General features: G+C 39.9%; 4 protein-coding genes and 1 long non-coding RNA gene across 5 annotated transcripts in view; 2 read left to right on the top strand and 3 right to left on the bottom strand.

Moving 5' to 3' along the window:
- The first annotated feature begins 1,499 nt into the window (after nucleotides 1-1,499).
- LOC148896742 (uncharacterized) lies at nucleotides 1,500-3,475 on the top strand. The gene is made up of 6 exons (XM_088999583.1): nucleotides 1,500-1,522; nucleotides 1,802-1,895; nucleotides 1,983-2,095; nucleotides 2,186-2,240; nucleotides 2,759-2,860; nucleotides 2,939-3,475. The coding sequence occupies exons 1-6, from the start codon at nucleotides 1,500-1,502 to the stop codon at nucleotides 3,473-3,475; spliced, it is 924 nt and encodes a 307-aa protein (XP_088855709.1).
- A 3,443-nt stretch (nucleotides 3,476-6,918) lies between these two features.
- snx27b (sorting nexin 27b) lies at nucleotides 6,919-19,676 on the bottom strand. The gene is made up of 15 exons (XM_088999278.1): nucleotides 19,568-19,676; nucleotides 19,345-19,492; nucleotides 18,058-19,259; nucleotides 14,905-15,136; nucleotides 14,522-14,714; nucleotides 14,289-14,353; nucleotides 14,093-14,197; nucleotides 13,903-13,981; nucleotides 13,268-13,431; nucleotides 13,096-13,185; nucleotides 10,774-10,923; nucleotides 9,596-9,724; nucleotides 9,439-9,498; nucleotides 9,000-9,062; nucleotides 6,919-8,897 (listed from the first exon to the last, which is right to left on the bottom strand). Exons 3-15 carry the CDS (start codon nucleotides 18,381-18,383, stop codon nucleotides 8,784-8,786), a joined length of 1,770 nt encoding a protein of 589 aa, XP_088855404.1. The 5' UTR covers nucleotides 18,384-19,259; nucleotides 19,345-19,492; nucleotides 19,568-19,676; the 3' UTR covers nucleotides 6,919-8,783.
- A 1,240-nt stretch (nucleotides 19,677-20,916) lies between these two features.
- On the bottom strand, nucleotides 20,917-22,089 carry LOC148896744 (protein S100-G-like). The gene is made up of 3 exons (XM_088999519.1): nucleotides 21,934-22,089; nucleotides 21,526-21,701; nucleotides 20,917-21,205 (listed from the first exon to the last, which is right to left on the bottom strand). Exons 2-3 carry the CDS (start codon nucleotides 21,658-21,660, stop codon nucleotides 20,996-20,998), a joined length of 345 nt encoding a protein of 114 aa, XP_088855645.1. The 5' UTR covers nucleotides 21,661-21,701; nucleotides 21,934-22,089; the 3' UTR covers nucleotides 20,917-20,995.
- A 1,335-nt stretch (nucleotides 22,090-23,424) lies between these two features.
- Nucleotides 23,425-27,557, top strand: part of trim46a (tripartite motif containing 46a) — a 37,592-nt gene continuing 33,459 nt past the window's right edge. The window contains exons 1-4 of the mRNA XM_088999512.1: nucleotides 23,425-23,574; nucleotides 24,058-24,153; nucleotides 24,372-24,420; nucleotides 25,482-25,577. The gene's annotated coding sequence lies outside the window, so the exon portion shown is untranslated. The remainder of the gene's footprint in view (nucleotides 23,575-24,057; nucleotides 24,154-24,371; nucleotides 24,421-25,481; nucleotides 25,578-27,557) is intronic.
- LOC148896746 (uncharacterized) lies at nucleotides 26,301-27,192 on the bottom strand. Its single transcript, XR_016115420.1, has 2 exons — nucleotides 26,672-27,192; nucleotides 26,301-26,569 (listed from the first exon to the last, which is right to left on the bottom strand). It is a non-coding gene; the product is annotated as an uncharacterized LOC148896746 (long non-coding RNA).

Here is a 27,557-nt window from a genome sequence, read left to right on the forward strand (position 1 = left end):
GTTTTAAAAGTCTCTCTGTCTTAATGGAGATCACTGCCAGTGAAGAAAGTCGTCCTTGATCAGTCCTGTTCCGATTGTATGTTTTCAGTCTTTTTAGTGCTGAGAATCACCGCTCCACTGATGCTGTCGTATAGCTGGAACAGTGAGCACGAGCTGGAGTAACTTTGTCGCCTCAAGAATAGTTTCAATGAGATCCTTCTGGGCCAAAAAGCTGAGAAGCTGTCCAGGAGATTTACATCCATCCCTCGCCGTTTGTGAGCTACACAGTCCGGTGTTGGTCTTCCTTTAATTATTATCTCCTGCTTCGATTGAAAGTCCGGTTTAGAAAATTCTTTCAATTTAGATATGTAATCCACCATTCTGCCAAGCAACACGAAAAAAATGACTGGAGGGTTGCACTTAACTTATTAATTTTTTTAGTTTTTTAAAATTAAATATATGAGAAAAAATTAAATATATGAGAAAATATTTTCGTATCACTGAGTAAAACTATGTTCTTCATGTCCAGCAACACTTGTAATTGCAAACATTTAGTATCATTGCTTATTCCATAAGTATAAAAAGTGTTCTGTACTTACCACTTGAAGCATATGGAACATTCTGACATCTATCACCATTTGCAACTCCCGGAATCTATCAAATGTCCACAAATAAACAGTTACATTTCAACATGCAGACAAACTTTTGGATTTACACACACTCAGACACACAGTCCACTCACTGTTTTTGGAAGTTCATTTTCTTGAACAACCAGACCTTCATTTCTTTGATGGAGAAACATGGCGGTACTCTCTATTCTACTTGCCCAACAACATAAACTGTCTTATGAACACTTTCTGTCGACACAAAAACACAACATGCTATTGATATGCGCCACAAAATGCAATTTTGGACTTGACTTCCTGTTTTAATAAATGGAGGTTTTATTTTGAAGTGTACCTAAGGAACTCAACCAAACGCAATTAACAGCGCGAAAAATCAAAATAACGAGTACTGCCGAACGGTTGGGCAATGTTTTTGTCATCTGAATTGTGTCCCTTTAAATGTTGCTCTCAGGTCGTTGATACAATTTTGATGCAACGTTTGCTTCGTAGTTAGATTGCTGGACTAGCATCAAGTACGTCAAAACGATACGTTATTTGTGCACCGGACTATTACATTGGTCAAACCAACTTTCAGTAGGATTTGAGCGACCGAAATGTTGCCGTTTCGGATAGAAAGGGACCCCACTCGTGGGAAAAAATATTTTGGAACATATTTGAATATTGGACTTCATAAAAGAGGTTTCAGAAAATCTACAGGTGGATTGACGTAACAAAGAGGTCTTGGTGACGCACGAAGGGGTGCTGATGATTCGCCCTTTGTCCAATCAAAGAGCGAATTGACATCAAAAAGATGAAAGGGCCTTCGCAAATTAAGCCACATAGATTGTATAAATATGGACCTTCACTATGTAAACATAATCATTTCAAGACAAACAGAACACTCAGCGAACTTTGATGGGGAATCTATCTTCCATCAGGTATTGTATCTAAAATTATGAATGATTGATTACTTTTTGGGAAAAAATAATTTCAGAAATTTGTTATTTTAATTTGCAATTTCCTTATGAAGTTTTCTTTACTTACCTGTGCAGAAGATGCTGGCAAATTATTTTGTGTAAAACATCGGCCATAGTGAAATATTGTACCTTTTTTCAAATTGTGTTATGTTTCGATCCCATGGGTGGCTTTTTAATCTGATTGATATTGCATTCCTATGATAGTAAATTTTTATCTGTTCTCCAATCTGTTTTTCCAAGACCTTATTTCAACGCGGATGCTTTTAACCTGCTTGAAGAACTCATCCAGGTGACATCTTTAACGGAGGGTGAACAATGTATATACGAAGAGGAGGTAAATGATTTCATAATATAATACGAATATACTGGGAATATGTTTACGGCGCATATCAAGAAGCATGTTGTGTCTTTGTGTCTACAGAAGGCGTTCATCAGACAGTTTGTGCTGTTGGTCCAGGAGAGCAAAGTACCGCCATGTCTTTCTATCAAATTCATGAAGGTCTGGTTGATAAAGAAAATGAACTTCGAGCAAGAGTGAGTGGTGTGTGTGTGTGTCTGAGTGTGTGTAAATCTAAAAGTTTGTCTGCATGTGGAAATAACTGATTTTTTGTGTCCATTTGATAGATTCCTGGAGTTGCAAATGGAGATGGATGTCAGAATGTTCCATATGCTTCAAGTGGTAAGGACAGAATAGTATTTATTCTTATGGAATAAGCAATGATACTCAATGTTTGCAATGACAAGTGTTGTAGAACATTGTGGAAAAAGAATCATTTTAGCGCATAGTTTTACTCAGTGATATGAAAATATTGTCTCGTGTATTTAATTTGGTGTGAAATATTTCCTTTTAAGAATTCAAAATTAGGGTCAAGAAATTGCAATATGACATGATAAACAATCAACATTTCTTCTTCAAAACAGCTAAATACTTTTCAGAACACACATTCTTCCCTAATTGAAATGTGCTTCATTTATCAAATACAGCGTGAGTTTCACTTTTTGGCTTTAACTAGTAAAAGATAGTTTTTCATAATTGAGAGGCTCTTTCATCTTATTTTGACTAAAATGTATTCATAAATGCATTTTTAGACAAGACGTGTGTCATCTGCCCGCTATTTCTTTGGGGACAATTTAAAACTGAAGTAATATTCCATCGAGATGCCTATTTTTCATTTGTGACTGTGTTGCTGTGTGCAGGCCTGGACAATGAAGAGGATTATTTGCTTAAATGAAATGCAGAAAGAAGTCTTGGTAGAACTGAAGGAAGAGGAACGCCTTTCGCGATTGCTCGGCAAAAAGGTAAAGAAAATATTTCCTTCCCTTATTGAACCACGTGCAGCGATTGGGGGGGAGCCTTATCCATTTGTCTTCCAAAAGGTCACACTCCAAGGCCTCTACATGTACTTGGAAGCCCTCCGGCCCCAAGCTCAACATGACACCGAGACCTTCCTCGCTCATTTGCGCAATGATCTGGTGAGAACTTTGGACAGGACCAAGATGACCAGGGCACAAGGGCAGTTTTTTTTGTCCATGTTTAACCGTGCTACCAGCAAACTGCCACAGAAGATCATGGATTTGACATTAGACACCCTTCTGGACGAGCGAGCCCTACCTGCCAATGACAAATCCTTCAAAGACACTTTATCGGAGAGATCAGACGACGCCATCATGGAGTTGGGTAGTATGCTCGCCGACGCCGTGGCTTCAATCCCCCTCGTACGTCAATACATCACGCGAGATGATCTCATCTGTATGTGCTCAATGTCCGCTAGAAAAATGATCCAACGCTTGTACAAAATCTTTATTGACAACTTGGAAAACTTCCACCTTATAGACTATGATGAGACTTCGTCTTCTGTGCGGTGTGATGTTTTAAGGGCCATTGTGCAGATGGTCTACCCGTGCAGTCGCTAAAACTCTTTGCGTCATCATTCCTATTGCGTTCCATAGCTGCTTCGAATGAAATAGGAATGATGACGCATAGATTAGGAATCTTCAATTTTTTTAATGTATATATATTATTATTAAATGCTTTCATAGAGGATATACTGTATACATGTATATATTTTTTGTATTCATTAAATGGATTACCCGAAAATTAATCATTGTTGTTTTTTTTCCACCTCTCTTTATGTGCAAGTGTGATAAATTGAATTGACATTAAAATGTATGAAAAAAAACCATTTACAACATTTATACATGAAAACACCTGCAGGCAAAAGTTCATCATATTCACTTCAGGAAACATCCATCACCACAGCTACCCCTCACACTATCCAACTTCCTTGTGTCAACCGTTGAGACCTTCAAGTTCCTGGGAATCACAGTCTCCCAGGACATGAAGTGGGAGGTCAACACCAACTCTATCCTGAAAAAGGCCCAACAGAGAATGTACTTCCTGAGGCTGCTAAAGAAGCATGGCCTGCCACAGGAGGTGCTGCAACATTTCTACACGGCTGTCATAGAATCCATCCTGTGTTCTTCCATCACCGTTTGGTTCGGGGCCGCCACAAAAATGGACAAAATCCGACTTCAACGGACAGTTCGGACGGCGGAAAAAATCATTGGCACCGCCCTACCCACTCTCGAGGACTTGCACACTGCAAGAATCCAAACTAGGGCGCGGAAAATCCTACTGGACCCTCCGCACCCTGCCCACCACCTTTTCCAGCTACTCCCCTCAGGCAGGCGCTACCGATCCATGCGCACCAAATCCAGCAGACATTTAAACAGCTTCTTCCCCCAAGCCATTAACTCTTTGAACTCTTTCAACAGTAGCCAAAATGGAACTGTATAGTGCCACTTAGCAGTTTTTTTTTTTGACAACGATACTAGTGCAGCGTGTTCAACCGGAAACAAATTCCTTGTGTGTTCTACATACTTGGCAATAAAGATGATTCTGATTCTGATCATAAGACTATTAATGTGACTGTATGCATGTCTTGTCTGCCAGCCAACCCCTATATCGGGTGTTTTCATATTTAATGGGTTACTCAAGGCAAAAAAATCATTGCAATCATATATTATGCCTACAATATTCTGATGAAATGCATCAGTAGAATACAAATTAAAAGCAGAACAACCCATCTATTTTCTGCTATTATGGCGCTGCAATCACAGCACAAAACTGAGAGCATACTGTGATTTCAATCATTCACATTAATTCTTATTCGTGAATATAAAATGAATCCAAAAAGTTTGTTGATATTCTCTGCACAAAGAATGTTACTGCAAAAATATTATTTTTATTTATGTGATTCCCATTTAAAGTGTGCTATATTTGTCCAATGGAAAACTTTCTGATTGATGGTCTCACTTTCCACTGGTTTCTTAACTCACTTCTATGTGAGACAATCTCTTTTCGTCAATGGATGCGACAGCTTTGTGTTTGCTTTCAAAACTTCCACCAACATTCCACCATGACATCTCTGATCCACTGGTGAAAAGGAGGCTTTGATCCTCTCTAGAAGTGCTTTATGTAACAGAGGTTGCATAAAGTGTTGAAGGTGGAATGACTGTCTGTGTCATTTGTGTTGTCACATTATTCCTTATTTTATGTTTTGTGTTTACTTCAAGATAGAGCTGTGTGCGTGGCTAACTTTACAGCAGCTCCAGCATTTTGTTTTTGCTGCTGTGAAATGTAAATTTCTCCACAGTGAGACAAATAAAGGCTCATCGTATCTAAGAAAACACACGGGATCTGTTTTGATGACAACAATAACTAAATAAATCAATACAAATAACAAACATCTCTATTCATGTTTTGGGCTGTTAATGTTGTAATTACAATGTTGTATGACATTCCTCATTCGCAATGCAATATTTTGGTGCCGTCAGAATTACATTACTCGGGTGAAACAATAACAGGATATTCAATTAGACAGTTCATCACATTAGACAGCAACTACAGTGTGCTCAGCCTACTAGAAAGTGCATGTATCTTTACATTTAATGAGCACAAATTTCATTCACGCTGTATTAAATATTTGTCAGACTGCCTGAATTAAGAGAATATAAGAGATTCACTCACGGAGGAAGGAAGCACCGGCAGTGATAAATTGTTTGGATTAAGGCTGATTATAAATGAACGGACGAGGTAATCACTGTCGGTGGGCGAGCCAGCAGATGGAAAAGGGCCTCTGCTCTTCTGTGTGGGTCATGCACACAGCTCTGAGGAAACAACTGTCAATTTTTCTCAGGCGAATGCCCTACAAAGAATCGAGCCCTAAGGCTTGTTATTTTAATACTATAAACATATGACGGTCAATGCTGTGTCAATGTAGAACATGCAGTTGGCTATTAACCAGTCAGTCACAATTTTAAGTAAACGACAGTGCGAACTGTATTCTACCATTGAGGGAGAAAGTGATTAAGAAAATTCTGACCTAAATCCAATTGAAAAGCTGGAAATGGGCTGTGCCCTCGCAATCTGATATATTTGGAGCACTGGCTGAGAGACTTACCGAAATACGACTGAATACTGTATTTTCCAGCATATAAGGCGCACCCAAAAGCCTTGATTTTCTTCAAAAGATGACCCTGCGCCTTATATGCTGATGCGCCTTATATGTGAAGTAATATTGATCCACAACAGGTCTCGCTACTACTCTCAGAAGCCACGACTGCACCCCCCCCCGTAGAAGTACTGCGTAACCTCCCCCTCTACAGTGGTGTCTTATAATGTGGTGTGCCCTGTATTTGGAAAACTTATATACAGTGATACCTCAGCTTACGAACGCGTTAGTTTACAAACTTTTTGCCTTACGAACATTAACTTTGTGAGAATATAATCTTGTCATACGAACTTGTTTTCGGCGGACGAACCAAACCACATAGTGCCACGGTGGCCGGCGGACTAGTTTTCCACACCCCCTCTCTGAGTGCAGACGTGGTTTGTTATCGTGTGGAGTACTTTTCCAATTATGGGACCAAAAAACACCCCACCGCAGGCTAGTGTTAAGCCGAAAAGGACATCGAAGAAAATTACGGTCGAGCAGAAGGAGATCATCGAAAAACACAAACGAAGTGTGCGTTTCTGTGACTTAACGTCCCAGTACGCTAAATCGACCATTGCTACGTGTTAAAAAACTTCTGTTGATTTCGGATTAACGAAAAGCAGCTAGCAGGGGACATTGTGAGTGAGGGTATTATCGCCGAGAAAGCACGGCAACTTCACTCAGATATCAAGAGGCAACTACATCAACGACCATGACAAAGGTAAATAAAACAACGTTATTATACAGTACAGTTTATTTCTTTAATTACAATACAATTGCACATTTATTATACATAGAATAAGGTATATTTTGTGCAGTATTGAAGGCTTATTTAGTAGAAAATTATGTTTCATGGGGACCTGGGAATGGATTATTCGAATTTTCAATGGTTTCTTATGGAAAATAAATGTTCGGCAGACAAACTTTTTGCCTTACATACACTTTCTGGGAACCAATTAAATTTGTAAGCTGAGGTATCACTGTATTTATATCTTATATTTGGAAAACATTTTTCATTCATTAAGGGTGCGCCATATGCTCAGGTGCACCTTATACACCGGAAAATACGGTACTGTCATGAAATCAAACGGAGCTTGAACATTCGATGAGGTCTCTTGTATTTGAGATCAGTTCATTGTAAAAAAAACTGCTATTTTGACGATCTCATGTTCTACAACCTTAGTGCAAGGCATCCTATCGTCCTTGAGGATAAAGCATCAAACCATCCGAGACGTTGTGCATGTACAGTGATCCTTTGTAGGTTAAAAAATACAGCTGCTCAATGCATATGACGACAAATAATTATAAAACAAAGAGAATTGCAGATTGTTTATTGAAAAGAACCTCAAAACTTAGACTTAAGAATCTCCGTTATAGTTAAACGATCATGCGCAATGCAAAATGCCATAAATGGTTTTAAAAATAGCACTGGTGTCACAATCTGGTAAACCGTTAAGCAATGGACATCTGAAGAAAAACGGAACACAAACAAACGAAGGCGGTCGAATTGCCTTGTCAATGCGATGCTGCAAGATTGTGAGGGACTTTTCAAAGTTCCCTTGAGTTCCAAGTTTTCTGAGGTATGAGCATGTTCACAGATTGAATTACACTCGTAAATCAGGGCCCTAATTTTAGAACTTGGTTTAGAACAACCTCTCTAAAACCATTTTCTCACTCCCTTTCTTTCATTTCCCATGTTACAAAATGATACATTAATTAAAAACACACACAAAAACTGCAAAACCTCAGCACCATTATCGCCGTCAGCGGCTGGATGGATGCATGTCTTGAGGAGCCCGCGATGTGAAGAAAGGAGCGTCAGCGCAGAGCGCCGATGCGTATGTGGAAATGTCGCGGCTTGTAATTTAAGAGGATTTACGTGGGACAGGACATGTGAGACAGTGTCTTTTCGTCAATGGATGCGACAGCTTTGTGTTTGCTTTCAAAATTTAGCTTGTAGCAGACGTGCACATTTCACCATGATGTCCTTGATCCACTGGTGAAAAGGAGCATTTGATCCTTTCCTCTTTCATCCAGAACTCCATACAACAAAGAGGGTGCAGAAAGTGCTTAAGATTGAATGCCTGTCTGTGTCTTTCATGTTGTGTCTCATTATTTGTTATTTCGTTTTTTTGTTGTTGTTTCGACTTCACGATGGCGCCACGAGAGTGGCTTGCTTTACAGCGGCTCCTGTATTTTGTTTTTCTACTTCTTCCTTTCCTTTCTTTTCTTTTACTTTCATCATTTTGCTGCTGTGAAATGGAAACTTCTACACTGCAAGACTAATAAAGGCTAATCCAATCCAATCCAACCCAGTTTTCTGCAATATCGTCTGTTAGGGTACTGATAAGTCTATGTGGCATTCATGAAACAAGTCATTTACTTGCATGATCTGTTCCCGTCCGCTTTTACAACCCGTTACGACCTGCCACGCTTGCCTGAGTATAACAGTTCCATGTTCCAGATTTTCCAGTTTCCCTTTTAAAATGTTTCAAAAGTGGTATCTGTTCATCTTAGTCCGTTAAGGTGAACTTACCTGATATAAGTTGTTCGCACTTTAGTGAAGCCGTTCTTGAGGCGCCCGATGCCTGACTATGTGCTGGATTTCAAGAGTTATCAATATGTTTTGCAAATGTTTTGCTATGTCATATGAATGGGAATTAGTGGTCTGCTGGATGGAAGCGTAAATGCTATGTTCTCAATAGCTGAGCGAAGCGTCTCTGGATTCAGAAGAGGGCCAGGCTGGGCAAAGCAGAGGATTCTGCCGTGTAGTCAAGCGATAGCGTTCTCTCTTGCTGGGTGCCTCCATCCCTACGATGCCTCAGCAGTTGGAAAATATTCTGCCACATCAAACAGGATGGGTAGCCAGAAGGAAAAAAAAGAGGAAGGATCATGTCAGGCTTTTGTTTATTGGAGCAGAGGCATCCATACTGTAGCCTTACCTTGCCACACATGCCGTCGTGGGAGACGTTCTTGTTGTCTTTGTCCGTGGCCTCCTCCTCCACCTGTTGACATTGAAAAAGGAGCGGATTGATTTCAAACAATGCTATTTTTTCTCCATGGCTTGCTTCGACCAATGACACCTGTTAAATGAATAATGTAGTTAGGAGCTTGGTTACAGACCAATTTCAACCTGTATGTCATGGTATTACTGTACAAATTGGAGACGTAAACTTCTATCATGACCTTAACATTTGCTCAATTTTTTTGCAGATTTTGGACACTAAGTAATTTTTATTGGTGTTTTGCCTTTGAATAAAAAAATCATACTGCGTGTTTTGGGTATTTTAGATGCTATAAAACGTTTTTCTGATGTCAGTTAAGAAATAAAAAAGTGACGTCGGTTGTCCTTTAAGTACCAAAAAACGGAATGGTCCTTACCTCCTTTCTCCACTTTAACTCGCAGAAAACTCTCTCAAAGCATTCATGCATGTAGTTAAACTGAAATGACAAATATAGTGTCGTTGTAATTGATTGAATTGAAATGATCTCACTTCTTTCCTGTGATGAAATGACCAAAACAAAGATATCTTCTCACATAAGGTGTGAATATCTTGACCCAACGTGGTTTCTTCTCCCCTCGCGCATACTCGAAGCAAAAGGCCATGCCCTCTTCGTCTGTATCCCACCTTTGCATCTCACCCCACTCGAAGGCAATCACTTGGTTCTGAAATTATATTGAATCCCATTGGGATAGAGTGCGAGTTAGCAGACACAATGGAGAGAAAGACAGATAGATCAAACAATCACCGAAGTGCTGAATATGAACATTCACTAGTCACTTCATGACAAACTCACATCATGGGACAATTCTGAGTGTTCAATCAACTTGTCATGCATGTTTTTGGAATGTAGGAGGAAACCGGAGTCGTGTGAGAAAACCCACGCAGGCACAGGGAGAATATACAAACTCCACATCAGAAGGCCAGAGCTAGAATCGATTCCATAACCTTTGCACTGTGAGGTCGACCCGCTAACCACTCAATCACCGGGCCGTCCTTATGTATATCCAATCCGCAAAAAAATATATACATTTATATAATAATCATATTGCGGTATATCATGATACAGTGACGTGCAGCCAGGGGAGGCAGGTGAGGCCAGGCCTCACCTGTCATCATGGAAATATCAAATGAAAAAATAAATTAAACAGTTATCAGAATCAGAATGAGAATCAGAATCATCTTTATTGCCAAGTATGTAGAACACACAAGGAATTTGTTTCCGGTCGAACACGCTGCACTAGTATCATCATCAAAAAATTGCAATATTTATTGAGTGATTTGTACTTTAAAGTTCTTTTCCATTTAACTTCACCATTTTGGGATTTTTTTCTCAAAAATCGCTGAATTTTCACATTTACCGTTCAAATACTAAGTAGAGACGAGCGGTGAGGCAGCAGTCGGCTGAGCCTCAGCATGGATTGCGCAGTGACTATGCTAACTGTGCTGGCTTGCTCTGCAGTGAGACCGCATTGCTGTCCCTCTGCATATCGCTGTTAAAGTGTTCAAACACTTTGAGTATATGAACTACATTTTTGCAGTTTAGCTGGTGTATATAATATAGAGTCACTTTACATTATAAACATTGTACTACACTGTACACTGTTTATTTTATTTTATTTTTTATCAAAACTGTGCATAGGTGATGTAGGACATGCCTGGAGAGTGTATGTCGATAGTTAAGTAGCGCACGCTAAGAAAGGTTTGCCCTTGCCTCGATTGTCCCCTCCTCTGTGCAGGCGTGGAGCTTGAAGTGCTGAATACTGATGGCCGCGATGACGTGGCCTTTACGTCTGGAGTCGCATGAGCAGTGAGGGAACAAGATTTCATTGTAGCCATCACAGCCTCTCAGGAAACTCAGATACTGCAAAAGGAAAAGGAAAAGGGAAAGGACATTGAAGGTTTGAACATTACTTTTGATCTTTTTTTGACAGATTGTTTTGAGTTGTGGACACTACCACAATGGATTTTAAATCGAGTCCGCTACGTGATCACATTTGTCCTTGGTGCTGGTCAGACCTCTGGCAATGTTTTTTCCCTTCCACGGGGGAGCAACATTTTCCTTTGGTTCATGTTATCGGTTTGTTACAGCTTCAGATGTTGTTAAAGTGCTATATAAATCAATAGGAATGAATATGTCGCGGCTTGGAATTGAAGCGGATTTATGTGGGACAGATGTGAGATAATCTCTTTTCGTCAATGGATGCTACAGCTGCGTGTTTGCTTTCAACATTTAGCTTGTAGTAGACGTGAACATTCCACCATGACGTCCATGATCCACTGCTGAAAAGGACGCTTTGACCCTCTCCTCTCTCTTCTGGAACTGGTTAATGTCACAAAGTGGGTACAGCAAGTGCTGAAGAATGAATGACTCTGTGTCTTCATGTTGTCATATTATTTGTTACAGTATTTAGTTTTTTTTATTTTGTTTTTACTTCAAGATGGCGCCGCGAGAGTGGCTGCCATTCCAGCAGCTCCTGTATTTTGTTTTTTCTACTTCTTTCTTTCCTTTCCTCTTCCATTCATAACTTTGCTGCTGTGAAATGTAATTTTTTTCTCCACTGCAAGACGAATAACGGTACATCCAATCCAATCCAATAAATGTAGTGTATAGTATTTTGTACAGCCGCCCCCATTTCAAGCTCAGATAACTCCAGACCCATGTATCTTAGGAATTAACATTTTTTTCCTGATGAAACAAGAGTCTCAGGTTTCTAACGCTGTATTGAATGTTTATGTAGTCCTAAAATTCAATATTCTGTGGGTACTGCAATTTGAGTGAAAATGACAAAAACCTAGGCACTTGAGTAGACACATTTTTGCATATAGAATGGCAGTGAATGACTTAATAACATTTTGTTTATTTTAAATTAATTATTATTGCTGTAGGCTTGAAGGACAACCGACGTCTCCGCACAAGTTGTGTCCATAATTTGTAAAATGGCTTCAAATGACTTCTACTGAGCGTATTTTAATAAGGTTCCACCGCATATAGCTATATTTTACGTTTTAAGACTCGCACTGAATATTCCGGAAGTCTTGTTTTTGAGTTGGTGACGAGTCCTCACCCTACGTCACTGAAGGAACGCCCCTGACCGAAAAAAGGACACATTGTAGCAGTCCTTCTATCAAGTCAATGCATTTAGCTGTACTTTTTTGGTCTGAAAACTTCGTGTTGCACCAAAAACAGGCAGAAGAGGGCGTCAAAGCTCCGTGTAAGGCATTCATCAGCCTGTGGAAACGGGCTGATGAATGCCTTACACGGAGCTTTGTTGCCATTTTCTCACTCTTTTTTAGTGCTACATTTCTCCCCCCCCCCCATTGCCTCAAAATGGCACAGAATAAATTCTTTAAGCGATTGCAAACATGTATGCTTTCCTCTTCAGAACTATTTGAATGATATTCATAAATGGATGAGTAACAAGAAAGCATATTCGCCGAATCTGAAGCCATTGTTTTGATTCTCCAGTAAGGCAAGACGTCCTGGGGTGACGCCACGAACAAGGGGGCGGGACATTCTGAAACTGGCCACTTCCGGGTTCATTTTTTTGCAGATTTTGGACACTTTAAGTCATTTTTATTGGTGTTTTGCATTTGACTAAAAATATCATACTGTGTGTTTTGGGTATTTTAGATGCTATAAAACGTTTTTCTGATGTCAGTTAGGAAACAAAAAAGTGATGTTGGTTGTCCTTTAATACACACACTCAAAAAAACCATCAAAACATTTAATGTATCACGGACCTCTGGGGAGTTCCCATTTCATCTCTCTTGCGGTGGACTATACCATCTTAGAATGTATATGTTGATTCATGTTATCAATTACAGGCAAAGTGTTGAGATGATTCACTCGTTTCCTAGCTCAGGAGCATATCAGCGAATTCGCGCTTTAAATAGAGGTGGCGTGTCAGGGGTCTTATCACTTGTTTTGCCTTGGGAGCACAAATTAAATGAAATAGATGTGGCTCGAGGATGTCTAAGTTCGTAAGGCAGTTCATATTTATCAAACGTATGTTTGTGTAGATGCGAGACTGACCGTTGACATGTTTTTCTGCTCCGCAACCATCTGCAGCTGGTAAGACTTCTGCTCTACTTTGATAAAACCTTTCTTGGCATCCTCCAAGGCCTGTATGGAGATAAATCACTTTAGAGTGAGAAAAATATATGTCCCACTATTACAGCACACGTACAAATTCAACATAACTCACCTGGTGAAAGAAATAGGAGACAACGAGTTGGTTGTCATTGAGCAATGGCTCCTCTTGGGTAGTGAAGAGCCACTTGCGCATTGTGAGGCAGGTTCTAGGGATGGCTGAAGTGTAGTTCTGCACGTATAACTTGTGGGGAAACTCATTGGGGGCAAGCTTTCGTACTGAACAAAAGAAAATAATAAAACAGAGTGGACAAATATGCTTCAAAAGATAAAGAAAACATGGAATTTGAATTACCATCATGCAGAAAGGCTACAATGGGTGATTTTGAAAACAGCCAGGTTAGTGGTTGGGGTAAAATAACAATTTTGAATGTCTGCGTAAAATGCTTTTTTCGTTTATTAAAAAAAATACATGTAATTTGCATTTTATATTTATTATTTACAATCAATGTGAGTTGTTTAATTGCATTTTATGATGAAGTGTTTCCCCCTATGTCTTGAGTGTATATGACTTGTGCAATACTCCAAAAAAATGCTTGGACTGTTGTTAAAAGAAAAAAAAGAAACTGAAATGCAGGAAATAAAGTGAAAATTTTATTTCCTGCATGTCAGTTTTTTCCAGCTATACTTTCATATGGTCACACTAATTCCTTAAAGGGCAATTTGTGTTCAATTCCAATATTTACTCACAGAAGGTGTGGTTGATGACCTCAAAGAGTGCAAAGTAGCTGGCCGTTATGCTGTCAATCCCTAGCTTCATAACCAAAGCCTGAAAGACAAAGAAAGGGGTCAAGGACCTCGGCATGCGGAACTTGAATATGACTGATGATTGTATGATGTGATGAAAGATTCTTTTCTTTCTTTATTTATTTTTAGATACCTGGTACACTTGATCAGTGGTGGAATTTTTGCGCACCCGCACAGTAAGTGCGGTCTTATCGGGAAGGGCTATTCTCAGGTCCACATCCCACAGGCCGTTGGAGTTCTAAATTATGAGAAGGAAAATTGCACTGAGATAACTAAGTGCGGTGGAATAAAACACACGCATGGGTTAGAGGACAACAGTCATCTCTTACTTCATCTGATTCTGACAAGAACTCCTGCATAATGTCACTTTCGCCAATGACCCTGACAGAGCACACTGCAGATAAATGGTATAAAAAAGTAAAAGTGGGAGGAATTAATATTTCATGAATCCGGTGTGAAAACAGTCAATACTATGGGGAGTTTATGAATATTTATAAGTAATTTGGTCTTATTTAGGATGCACGCTGCAAAGTACACTGACAGATAATTTCTCTCTCCATACCTCTCTCCAGATATTCTTCCAGGCCTCTGCGTCGCGCATCCAGCTGCTGCTCCGAAAGAGAAAAAGGCCATTTCCCGGGCAGCTTGGGGAATGTGAAGTTTGCAAACTCTCTTTTTAGATTCTGCTGTAGAATCACAAACTCTCTGTAGCGCTTAGAACATAGCTGCCTTCCCGCCATGAAGACATGATATACCTGGGAGGGAGACAACAGGTAGGCTTGAAACTGGGAAGTATTAAATAAAAATTAATTGTGGTGTGCTGTATTGCACATTTCCTCAATTAACAACTTCCTGTGAGATTAGCAATTGATTTTAGCGGTTCCACCGCATCGACTCATTGACCAAAACCAACTAATACATCTCATCTTCTTCTCATATACTCACCACAAACTTTTCCTGATTGAACTCAGTGTGTTTGTAGCTGGGCACAGAGATGGGGACAGCCTGCTTGTCGGAATAGTCGTAACAGTACTGAGCCGAGCCATCGTCCCCAACATCCAGACAGTCGGATTCCTGAGGCGGTACTGAGAGCACGGTCAATACCAAGTCCCGCTCTCCGGCCCGGATCAAGTCCACCACCTGTTTGTGTGTCGCACCTTCAACATTCACTCTGTTTCTATTTAAAGGAAGAAAAAACAAGCACATGTGTCATGGAGGGTAAAATGATTAGTTATTCATTGATACGTTTTTTTTCCACCCCCAAATTGCAGCCTTTGCTATTTTTACATTATATCCTACAACAGTGCAATATTTATTTAAATACAATTAATTCTTTAGTAACATTTTTACAAATCAAAAAAAAGATCTGATTATTCGAAAGGTATCTGTCTGGGAAAGGTTGCAAAATAATTTATGAATTATGCATTACAATATGGCACAAAGGCGGCCCGGTAGTCGAGTGGTTAGCACACCGGCTTCACAGTGCAGAGGTCGCCGGTTCGCGTCCCGGTCTGGCCTCCCTGTGTGGAGTTTGCATGTTTTCCCCGGACCCGCGTGGGTTTTCTCCGGGTCCTCCGGTTTCCTCCCACACTCCAAAAACATGCATGGCAGGCACATTGACCACTCCAAATTGTCCCGAGGTGTGAGTGTGAGAGAGACTGTTGTATGTCTTTGTGTGCCCTGTGATTGGCTGGCAACCAATTCCGGGTGTCCCCCGCCTCGTGCCCGAAGACAGCTGAGATGGGCTCCAGCAACCGGCGCGACCCTAATGAGGAATAAGCGGTACGGGAGATGAGATGAGATGAATATGGCACAAAGTGGAGACAGGCTTGATCCAAGGGTGAAAATATGCCACAGCAATCACATTACTAACAATTGGACACCACTCTAAGAATGAAGAAAAGGACGAGAAGAAAACTGGTTCGGGAAGCTGTCGAGATGATGATAGCCACCTCGACTCTGTTACAGCAATTTCTGTCAAGTATTATATTTTCCGGTATATAAGGCGCACCGGACTATAAGGCGCACATTCGATGAATGAAAAATGTTTTCCAAATATAATACAGTATGTAAATATGTAAAACATGACCAAATATAAAGGCACACTACATTATGAGGCGCTGCAATAGAGGCTGTGGTTACACACGACTTCTTTTACAGGGGAAATGGAGTCAGTAGCTGTTGATAGTAGTTGCGAGACCTGTTGGGGATCAATATGACTTCACATATATGGCGCACGCAGCAGCGTATTAGGCGCAGGGTCATCTTTGGAAGAAAATCAAGGCTGTTGGGTGCGCCTTATACAACGGAAATTACGTTAGTTAATCAATGACAGGGTCACAACAATTTAATACTAGGAACACATTTGTTTGTGAGTCACTATTTGCCCTTTCACATTAGGTATATACATTAATTTTAGTGGCCTAACCAAAGCGATGTTCGCTGATTTGATACAGCCTACCACCGCTAGTTATAGCGTATTGTAAGCATAAAAAATAAACAAATAAATACAATAAAATAGTTATATGAGCTGATATTGCCCAAAGGTACTGCCAAAGCCAAGGTTAACAGTGGTGAAGCAATATGCTTGTGGCAGAGGCACAATAGCCAGTAGTCAGCTGGAACGCAGACTAACAGGAAATATTTCAGTGGAACTTGTGACTAACAGCTGATCTGGTGTCAGCTGTACAGATGTCATACCGGACTGTGTCACGCTATGTAGATAGAACGAATGAACCAAGGAGGTAAGCAGCCATAATCAGGTAGCATGACCAAAAAGTGTACAGCACAGAGTTAGCACTTTGCCAAGCACTTCAATCTTGCGGTTTTATGACTACATAAGCACCTCATGCCGTGACTTTGGTCTTTGCAGCTTCAGCACTTTCCACTGTGCCGTTACGGCAGTTGTTTCCAGGGAATGATTTATTGGCTTGGATCAGTTGTTTTGAGATCTTATGTTGTTGTTGTTTGTCATTTATGATTTCACCCTCTTGGCAAAACTAGAAGTGCAAAAAGGCACAGGCACATTCTAATCTAGTACTCTGGAGGTTTTACTAATTTATCATAATTTTTGTCTTCACCTGCCACCATCTTTCATTGAGAAAAAAATATATATATTTATGAAAATGAAAAATATTTGTCGTATTTTATGTGTAATAAAAACATTTCTTCCATGTCCATCGGAAGAACCGTCAAAAAAATGTTCCTCAAAATTAGAACGTTGATCCTCAAATTAAGTCTTTGATTCACAAGTTTGCTCCTTACAGAAAATAAAGATTTAGAGCCTAGCATGAACCAAATGTCTACTGTGTGATATCAAAATCGACTTTGTGGCAGGACAGTGGCACGGGTATTACAGATTACTGCAAAATACAAAAAAAACAAAGAGTCGCAGTAATAGAAGAAACAATAAAGCTAGGCAAACCAATGGGACAGACTGGTCTGAGCACTCATCGATGTGTTCTTGGCATCATCAGCATGTTTTAATAGGATGAGAGCATTTGCCTTTGAAGTTCTTGAGGTGCAGTGACAAAACCTGCACACAAGTGCCCAGAAATAACGGGGTCAGTCAAACTGCCAGATTACTGCAGGCCATCCAGCATGCAGCTACCAGCCAATGAGATGGCAACTTTGCGAGAGCAAAGCCAATCAGGAATGACCGTTCTTGTCTTTCTGCATACTTTGCATGCGCACACACACGGAGATGATGCTGAAACGGATGCTGCACACCCCTCTCCATAGCAACAGAGCCTAACATCAGCCACCAATCTCCACGGCACGGCGTAATGCGGTGAAATTTTAGAACACGAGCCAGTCACAACTTTGTGATGTTGATGAGACCCAAATGGCTTGGCTGTGGTGGTACAATAAAAAGATGCATACATAGGAAATGGGTTGGTGGTCTACGAAAGTGGGGTTGAAATGGGACGTGTGACAGGAATGTATAATGAGTGACTCTTACACAAACAATCGATTCACCATCTCGGGGTATCTTAAACAGTGGCACTTACAGTTTTTCCCCCGTTAATTTTGTATACAGACAACGAACAGCATGGGTGACCCTTAAATCAGCGTCCGGACAAATGCAATTGCACTTACACTTCAAGAATCCTGTCCCCTTTGGAAATACCGGCGACGTCGGCGGCACCTCCCGGCAAGACAGCGCTGACGTGCTGCAGCGGGGCGTACAATTCCCCGTTAATGCTCCGGAGTTGCCCACCTTCACTAACTTGTCCCCGGACGTTGAAACCGTAGCCCGACTCTGACTTGACTATTCGGATGAGCCGTGGGCCCGACGTCACGGTGGTGTTCGGAGTCTGGAAGCCGCCGCCGGCGTCGGGTGTTATATCGCCGCTCCGGGTACCGTTATACGATGAATGCTGAGGCAACGGTGTACAAAATACGTGCCCCTCGACATCCGCCATTTGTTACAACAATTGTGCCATCCGCTCTAGTTGGGAAAAAAAGCGAATAAGTGGCGGATATTAGCTGGGTAGCAGCAAGCTAATCAGCTGTGCAAACTAAACCATTCCACTGCCCGGGAAGGCGAAAAATGCCGAAAGAAGCCGATGAATTACGAGACCGCGCTTTCGCGCATAAAAGACAAGAATACAGTAGGTAAATTCAACACAATTTTCCCCTTTAAAACAACTTTCTTGCCTAGTGTGAAAATGCCCAAAATGATTAATTCAACAATCAATACATCATTTAAACTGTACTTCGACAGATGGACTCACCCTTCTGGCACGTTTGATTATTCAAAAACTCAACGTTAGATGGCAGCAGAGATGTAAACACAGTCCACTGGAGACCCAAGCAGGGACAGAATTTAAGTGGAACAGCATTTCATTTTTTAAATCCAAAACACTCAACATAATGAGATGTGTATGAAATTGAAAAAACAGGACAATTAGTATGCACGATACATTTTGGATAATATACATTTGAAAAAAAGATGTAGACACTTTGGATGTGGTCACTGGTAATTTGAACATTTCGTCCTTTATACACAATTAAAACGTGTTCAAATTACATGTTTGATCTGAATATTTTCAAGCAAAAGAGTACACATTTATGTCAGTTTACCACATTTTAATCATGTGTAATAAAAAAATTCACTCAGTGTATAGGTAGTTGAGGACTTAGAATCACATTGTGCTAGTTAAAAAATGTTTGCATCAAGGTGACAACAGTTTCAAGAATGTTGCCATAAGAACACAAAACTCATTGAAGTCCAGAACACCATCACAATTGGAATCCAGCTGGTCGAAGAACTCCTTCAGTGACTGATTGCTGTCAAGCTAAACAAAAGCATGCAGTGGTGTAGTAAAACTGCATTGGAATGTTAAGGAATTTAATCTTTCTCCCTCTTTCTCTCTCTCTCACCTGCACGCAGCACTCTTGACGAAGCATCAAAGCAAAATCTGCTTGGGTCATAGTGTTTTTGTCTCCTGATTTCTCTGCATACTCAATAAATGTGTCCTGAAGAATGCACATTGCTTCTATCAACCGTGCCTGAATGCTCATGTTGACTCTGGACAGAGAGAACATCATATAGATATACTTAATGTATAAAATTCAGTATATTTGGAAAGAAACAGCGACTTACCTAACTTGTGTGATTGGATGACAAGTTCAAGTGACGCCGCCGAGGACAAATGTCAAAAGAAGATGTCTAACCTGTTATACACTACTTCCGTCTACGGTTTTGATTGACTGTTTCATCTGAAAACTACTCCTGGTTGTTTTGTCATGTGTCGGTATTTTTAGGACTAACAATAATTTAAAAAGCATACACCAAAAAGTGGTGCCTTAAATGCAAGTTGAAAATTGACCTCAATTGGACTGCAGTTGTCTAAAAGTGGCATTCTTCACGTCACATTATCAAGCAGGGGTCAACAGCTTTGGTAATCCCTACAATACACGTTTTAGAAATGTTTTTGTACTCCAACAACATTGAATAAATCAAGCTACTGTCTCACCGTTTGCTTAAAATGGCATTCAAAGCAACCCAGTGAATGAGGATGTTTTACCATGTAACCTTAGATGACTTTTTATATTTACTAATTGTTACTGAGAAAGCTGTTTGTATTTTTGTATTTCACACCTTGTTTTTTCTAGAATGACACATCCAATTTAATGTTGGCACTGCCATTATTAAAATGAGCATTTGGAGACACAGCCAACAATGTACCCCAGATTGTAAATAGTATGTTATGATTGTATTTGAGGATTTGAAGTTATACAGAAAAAAATACATACTATCGCTAAAGGTTAATGAACGTGTTCATTTTAGCTGACTTCAGGCTGAAGGGAGACAACACTGAATGCATCATCAGTCAGTCGCAGGACACAAATAGAACAAGTACAACCCTTCACACCCAAATCTACACCGTCACTGAGTCATCTAATTTTTCAATGTAAATACAAAGACAGGTTTACCACGAGTGCTTTCGGGCATTTCCTATAACACATTTCCTGAATGCCTTTTTGGTGTCATGGCAACTGCCACAACAGAACATGATATGATCTTGTCCGACTGACAAGAAACGTGATGTGAATTGACGTGACACGATGTGAAATGATATGACATGACCTATAGAAAACACGGAAGCAGACTCCACACACAAGGCTCAGAGCCAAGATTTTAACCCCAAACCCTCAAATGGTGTACTTTTAATTAAAGTATGCGAGGCATATTGATTTAAACTGTCTGGACTGCACTATAAAGCAATCATTCTTGTTTTTCTTTTTTTTTTTTTTTTTTAACAAAGCTCACTGCCAGGTTACTGGTAAACATCTCAACAATGTGAAAAATCTTGTTTCTTATTAAGGCCCCTGTATAATGGCCTCCTTCCTCCAACTGATTCCCCCTTTTTCTTTCCAAAAAGTGCTTTTGATGGGATTTTATTATAATATTCAGTATGCATACTGTAAAAAAACAGCATCACCAATGAATATATGTATTTGTAATTTACTTTCAGTGATACAACCAAACAGAGATACAAAACTCATAAATGACAGAGCATTATGCATTTCATTCATCATCACTGTCCCTGCCGCCTTTGCCGCCCTTGCCGCCCTTGCCGCCCCTGCCTCTACGGCGACCCCTCCCTCCAGCCTTTCGGCGTTGACATTTTGTCATTTTGGCCATTAACATGATGTACTCCGGGAAGCTGAGCTGGTCGTCATCGTTCTTATCCAGCTCGTCAAACATCTTGTCAATATCGTCTTTCTCTAGTTTCCCCTGTCAACACACAAAAAGGGCCACTTGACAAAAATAAATAAATATGTAAATAAATAACAAAAATAAATAAATAAATAAATACATGCATACATACATAAATATGTATGTACGCACGAACGCAATCACACGCGCACACACACACAAATAAATAAATAAATAAATAAAAAAAAAAAAAATACAAAAAATACATACATACATACATACATACATACATACATACATACATACATACATACATACATACATACATACATACATACATACATACATACATACATATATTAATTAATGGCACATAATTTTACTGATTTGTCACTTACTTTATAGTCAGGGCAACTGATTTCATCAAGGACCAGCGCTTTAAACTCATCCCTGCTCAAACAGTCATTTTCCTCACCGGCGTACTCTTCAAATAGATCTACAAACTTTTGAATTAACTTTTCCAGTTGCAACATGGCTGCTTTGGGATGGAAAAAAATCTGTTTCTAATCAGGTTCTGGGGAAACAGGAGAAAAAAAGACCTTGATTTAGGATGGTTAAATGTTAGGCTCAGAGTGTTGGGGATGTTCACCATAGTTACAAAATAGACTAAAAACCAAACCAGAAGTTGTTATTAATGCAGATAGTGTTGCAAGATATATAAAATAATTCAGATGATGTCGATATTCGCAAAGATAGACTCAGACACAAGACATACAGTTCATATCAGAAGTTCCATCAGTACTTACGCTTACGGTATGTGAGTCTGATCTTATCTGGTTCTCCAGCAAGGTGAGTGTGCGAATGAGGTGGAATCCTTTTAAACAGTCAACACAGCCTGATGACTAATGGCACTGATGAATAGGTGAGCAGTACATGTAGAGCCAATGTCAACATTTTTCAAAAAACTGTCTACAGTACAAGTTGTACACTTATTTTTGGTTTGTATAGCAGCAATTTTATATTCAGCGGATTTGAACACCTTCTTTTCCAGCCCTAGTCAAAACGCAATTCAAGTCAACTCATCAGTCTGGTTTGTTAAAAGTGGTTTGTTATGAACTCCATCTGTGTCAAGCTGTCACGATCAAAAGTACTTAATGTGTTCGGATTCAATTTGATCCTTTTTGACACAGTGGTTATTTTGATGGCAACAGTAGTGTATATTTGGGGAATATAATATCGGTTAATGCCAACCACAAATCAATAAGACAGGTCAAGCCAATGATGTGCTGCATGTGCAAACTTTGAAGGAAAAGCCTTACATGGTGATGTCATGTTGGCATTGTGTATGCCTGTTTTGTTAACAAGGCTAACCTGACCACAGTCAATAGAAATACGGATATCAATTTGAATGATGATTTGCTCTTGCAAGTCAGCCAAGTCGAAGCTCTCTCTATAAGTGGCTCTGCCGGACGTATAGCTTTGTTGTTGAATAATCTTGTTTTTCTTGTGTTGTTCACGCTGTAAAGAACCTGAGCAGGAGGAGCTGATACATGTCTCTTTCTCATGACCTGGCACTCTCAATGGACTGAAAAGTCACGTGACATTATTTTCTCTTTTGTCACACACTGTTTTTCCAGTGGAGTAAGCTGTCAAAAAGATGTAGGCGTGACTAATCACTCATATCTGTCACAGTAAAAATGTGTGGAGTGGAATTGTAACTCTGACTCGAAATACTTTGCATCAGAGTTGTTTTCATATGCTTATAAATGTAAACCCCATCAAACCCCAAACAAACTCCATCAGTGCAAAATCTCGAAAACAAAACAATGCCTTCAATGTCTAGAAAAATACACGGTGGACTCAAATAAAGTTGTGGATTGGATTTTTTTTTTGTACAGTACAATTTGTACTGTACAAACAAGAAATGTCCGGCTGAATGATGTCGTGTCGGTCGCAGGCAGGGAAAGTTAATTAGCTACAAATCTTCCATATAACAGTGAGATGCACAGACATTCTTCCAATCCAACGTAGATTCACAGGAAGTTAATAGCAAGTATAAGCAATAGTATCTATTTCAGAAAACTGTACGATATTAAAAAATATATAGCAGAGTTTACAGGTTTGTGTCTTTGTAAGCCTCAGTGCTAGTGTGACAGGTTAAAAAGTACCTTATTTAGTATTTTGGTTACAGGTAAAGCAAATCGCATAGTTACATTGGTTTACAAATGGTATCGTGTACATCTAAAATGTTTTTTTATACAAGGAACATCTGCTTTGGGTAGTGTTTCGTGTCGGACCGATTTGCATTGTTGGACAGGAAGTTGTTGTGCGCATACGTTTGTATTACCTCTGGGCATTCGAAGTAAACCACGGTTCAGTCGAGACGTACACCGCAACACCGTATCTCCCCCGATTACCAGAGTGGAGAGCGTAACACTAACATCCAGGTTTGGCTAGTGCTATCGAATTAGCGCTAGCATGTACAATATGAAACATTTTGAGACGTGATGTTGATCAAAATACTACGTAATCGATTATAAATTGTATGATTAAGCTCCTAAATAGAACCATTGTTAAATCTGGTCTCTTTATATTCGCTAACCCTTCATCTGTTTTTTTTTTTTTGTAAACATATAAGGTACATAGGACGTGCCACATTTGGCATTGAGGGATTATAATTTTTTTCGTCTTCTAAAAGGGGCATATCAGAAAAAAGGACTTGAGAATCACTTCAATAAATAGAAATCACCTTGAAAATCTGTATTATTTTCTAATTCACTTCCTGTCTTAAAATGAAAATTTACCAGCAACTTTGTAATGCACCCAAATTCAAGAATGTCTCTGTCGTTGATTCTACCAGCATAAAACCATATTTAATATGATTATCACTGTATTTTCTTTTAAACTTTTCCCCTGTCTTATTCCTGCAGGAGTACAACATTGCTAGTTGAGTCACAGCGTTCAAGGAGTTTGAGCTCGTCATCTTCTTTTCCATCTGCTTCTACATCTTTGGGATATTCTCCATCGTGAGTTTCCCCCGTCAAATCCAAAACCAAAACGTTAAGGCACAGGAAATACTGCGAATGCTCAGAACTATATCCTATTGTGATTAATATGTTCACTGTGTTCACGCCTAAAGTCCCTCAATTGAAAGTTGTTGGTTTGAAGTTCATTCTCGAGCAAGGCTGCAATCTCATCCTTGTCCAAACACTTTTTCTTTTCATCGTCATTATATTCCTCACAGGTTTGACAACGTTACAATGATTTCATCTAAGCGGCCCATTGCTGCTGAGGTTTGTGAAGTCTTCTTCCTATAATTGTATTGAATGAAAGAACAGGAAACATTATCTTAAAAAACAAAAAAGCAAACAAACAAAAGCAACACAATTTGAGCATTGCACACGATTACAGTTTAGCCTAACACACTTCTAGCATACTCAAACTCTATCGTGCAACTTTTTTTAGCACTTGCAGTGTGTTCAGCAGACAATACGATATCTTGTGACTCCCCAGAGGTGTGATAAACTCAAGCGAGATGCATCATCTTATTTAAGACTTATAATGACATATGTGCACACACAGGTGCACACACACACACACACAATATAAGGTAATTTAAATAAAATGTTTTCTATGCCATCGAGTCCGGTTTCACCTTTTTGACTAAGCCCATGTAATTTGACAGTGAAACCGCTTTTTTAATTCCGACATTCAGTATTCGGTCATGTGTCTGCTGTCGCTTGTATTCCACTTGTTTTTGGTTGACAGTCGGCGTACTCCATGAACTGGTTGCTAGGGCACAAATAGAGAAACGACAATTCACACTCACATTCACACCTAGGAGCAGTTACAGTATATTCCCAATTAACCTTCCACCAATGTTTTTGGAATGTAGGAGGGAAAATGAGTATCTGGGGAAATCTTGTAACCTTGCACTCGCATCTGTGTAAGCTCTCAGTCGTACAGGAGTGGTCCATCGATGAGAAGGTTTCTTCAGCCGTCATCTGTACAAATGTGAAGGTTTCGGACGTTTCGCCTCCTATCCAAGAGGCTTCGTCAGCGAACTAAAGTGACTTTAGGAGAGAGAGAGAGATGCATATGTACTTGCCTCATTTGTTTTGAAAGATGCTCATTGTGTTATTTAACTTTCTCAATCAACATTTGTGGGCTGAGGGCGTCATAAAATGATTATTTCTTAGTTTAGAAATAAATAAATTAATTTCATGTGATATCAGATATAATCGCTTGTTTTCCGAAGCCTTTGCTCTTCAGCCGTGTGGTACATGGATCTTTAATAAACAGCTTGGAATACACTATAATTTTGCCAATTGATTATGATATAACCCCCTCTCAGGTCTGACCTCGTCATGGTGATGGAGTTTACCAATAATGACTATCTGCAGTTTGCTCCTGGTAGAGTCACACTTGGTAGGCAGGTCTTCCAGGAAAGGTCAGTCAAAACAAATGTTTTTGCATTTCGGCCCGTTGTATTTGTTGTTTTTTAGCATTTAGTGAAGGAACAGATAAAAGGAGAAATCACGACCAAGTTCACTATGCTCAACATGACCTAGAGCGACAGCGTAATGATAAAATGCATAGTCAGTTTGAGAAATAACATGCCACTAAACCTGATGCAAAGGTGACATGAAAGTTTGTTTTGTTATTTGTACACACACAAAAATAAAATCACTCCTAATAATGTTGGAGTTTTCTAATAAAGTTGGAGGTCCACCACAATAAAGAGACAGGGCCCTCAAAGGCGGCGATGCAATGCTCAACTGGTTAGCATGTCAGCCTCACAGTGCAGTGTCCGACTTTGCTGCGTGAACTTTGCATGTTCTCCACGTGCATTTTCTCGTGATACTTTCTACTGTCATATTCTAAAAATGTGCATTGCAGGTCAATGAAACACTTGAATTTGTCCTCGTTTGTTATTGTTAATGTGTCCTTAGGTGTGTTTTGTTGATATGTGGCCTGCTGTTAGCTGTCCACCAGTTCAGGGTGTAGCCCGCCTACTGCCCAAAGATAGCTGCATGGGATAGGTTCCAGCACGCCGTGCGACCCTTTTTTGACTTAGCGGATTGAAAAATGGATGGATGGATGGATGGATGGTCTATCAATGACTTGTTAAATGTGTATTGAGAAGAATCATACAGAAAAAAAGACCAGCAGCTCAGTAACAAACCCGCCTATTTTAATGGAACAATTCCTTTGTAGTCACTTACAGTAGCACGTTGCCATTTTTCATTACATCATTCCTGATGATTCGACTTTATTATCATAATTGTTATTTTAAGCTTTTTGCCCCTTAATTTTATTGCGGTGATACACAATCGCCAATTGAGTCACAGCTCTGCCAAAGTCAAGGAGCCTGACATCGATCTCTTGGTCACTGTCCAACTGTTTCAAGCTCTGCTTGACATTGTCCATCGTGAGATTCCCCTGTTAAACCACAAATCAAGAGAATGTTAAGTTACAGGCGATATAACTCACATACGTAATTGAGTCCAGCATGCTGCGAATGCGTTCACTGTGTTGGCTCACTTGGAAATTGTTGATGTTGACTTCTTTCTCAAGCAACATTTTCATCTCCTCTGTGTTCAAATACTTGTCGCCGTCAGTGTTGTATTGAGCAGAGATCCGTCAACATTATAATGACTTCATCCAGGCGGCCCATGGCTACTGAGTTTGGGGAAAAGTAGGTTCCTTTGATTTATTTGATTTGAATATCACCAATGATAAGAGATACACGTATCCAGCTTACTCCCAATATTGTTGCGCAAATTCCTTAAGCCTTACTATTTATTCAACAGACAAGAAGTGCTCTTGTGTGATTTTTCCAGAGATGTGCGATGGGCTCATTTGAGATGCATTGTCTTATATAGTTTGGCTAATTCGTTTAATGACACATACACAAACTCAAATGTGATCTGTGTAAAATGTTTCAGACTCCACCTAGACGGGTTTTACCGCTCTGGTTTTGCCTCGAGTACATGTGCTGTATCCAGTTTGACAAAGAAGCCACTTGTCTATATGAGTTTCTCTCGTTGTTTGTGTTGGATGTGTACTTACATTGTTAGCTTGACAAAAATCTCAAACGAAACTTAAAAAAAATTATTGTGGTTTCTCGCCACACCTACGTTAAAAGATGTTGAGATGATCACATGACCGTGAGGGTAGAGCCAATCCCAGGTGACTTCCGGAAGTTGGCATTTATAAATATGAGCAATAAAAGACAGAAATTCAAACACGTTTGTCGAATTGTTTCAGTATGAATAAACAAACGGGTGTTGCATTTGCCAATCCCAGGTAACTTCGATACATAGGCGTGGGACACGACGCAACTGGTTCCGGGCCAATTGGAGCATACACATGCAAATAACGAATCTCACGCGCATGCGCGCGCGCACACACACACACACACACACAC

The sequence above is a fragment of the Hippocampus bargibanti genome, linkage group LG06 (genome assembly GCF_051943395.1).
Source record: "Hippocampus bargibanti isolate YZ-2025 linkage group LG06, ASM5194339v1, whole genome shotgun sequence".
NCBI classification, from domain to species: domain Eukaryota; kingdom Metazoa; phylum Chordata; class Actinopteri; order Syngnathiformes; family Syngnathidae; genus Hippocampus; species Hippocampus bargibanti.